The sequence below is a fragment of the Nothoprocta perdicaria genome, unplaced genomic scaffold (genome assembly GCF_003342845.1).
Source record: "Nothoprocta perdicaria isolate Ctin4 unplaced genomic scaffold, notPer1 scaffold_405, whole genome shotgun sequence".
Taxonomy (NCBI): domain Eukaryota; kingdom Metazoa; phylum Chordata; class Aves; order Tinamiformes; family Tinamidae; genus Nothoprocta; species Nothoprocta perdicaria.
In genome coordinates this window covers 136,205-136,925 of record NW_020455650.1, presented here as the reverse complement: position 1 = coordinate 136,925, position 721 = coordinate 136,205, and the positions used below count along the sequence as shown (strand labels likewise).

The 721-nt window shown below is 76.6% G+C and overlaps 1 protein-coding gene across 1 annotated transcript in view; it reads left to right on the top strand.

The window, feature by feature from the left end:
• Window positions 1-636: 636 nt before the first annotated feature.
• Window positions 637-721, top strand: part of DDB1 (damage specific DNA binding protein 1) — a 15,106-nt gene continuing 15,021 nt past the window's right edge. The window contains exon 1 of the mRNA XM_026045636.1: window positions 637-649. Within this exon, the coding sequence (XP_025901421.1) occupies window positions 637-649 (13 nt within the window). The remainder of the gene's footprint in view (window positions 650-721) is intronic.

The following is a 721-nucleotide window of genomic DNA, read 5'->3' as shown; positions in this document are numbered from 1 at the left end:
TTCCCGCGGAGCCCGGAGCTTCCCCGTGGAGCCTAAACCTTCCCGCGGAGCCCGGAGCTTCCCCGCGGAGCCTAAACCTTCCCGTGGAGCCCGGAGCTTCCCCGCGGAGCCTAAACCTTCCCGCGGAGCCCGGAGCTTCCCGTGGAGCCCGGAGCCCCTCCGCAGAGTCCAGAGCCTCTCCGCGGAGATTGGAGCCCAGACCTTCCCCGTGGAGCCCGGAGCAACCCTGCGGAGCCCGGAGCTCCCCCGTGGAGCCCAGTCCTTTCCCGTGGAGCCTGGACCTTCCCGCGGAGCCCCGTGAAGCCCCTGGCAGAGCCCGGCGAGCCCCCGCGGAGCGGAGCGCGGTGCTTCCCGCGGAGCGGAGCGCGGCAGGTCCCGCCGCGGAGCCGCGACGTGCGCCGGGCGGCCGGGCGGGAGCGAAGGGCAAGGTCCGCGCGAGGGGAGCCGGCGCTGGGCGGGCGGCGCGAGCCCTTGGCCACGCTCCCGCCGCAGGGCACACGCGGCGGGGACACGCGGGGGGGTGGGGGGACACGCGGGGCTCCGTGGGGGCGGCCGCAGTGGCGGGGATGTCCCCACGGCGGGACACGACCCCTCGGGGGGACACGGTCCCACGGCAGGGATGTCCCCACGGCAGGGATGTCCCCCCACGGCGGGACACGGTCCCACGGCAGGGATGTCCCCACGGCAGGGATGTCCCCACGGCGGGACACGGTCCCACGGC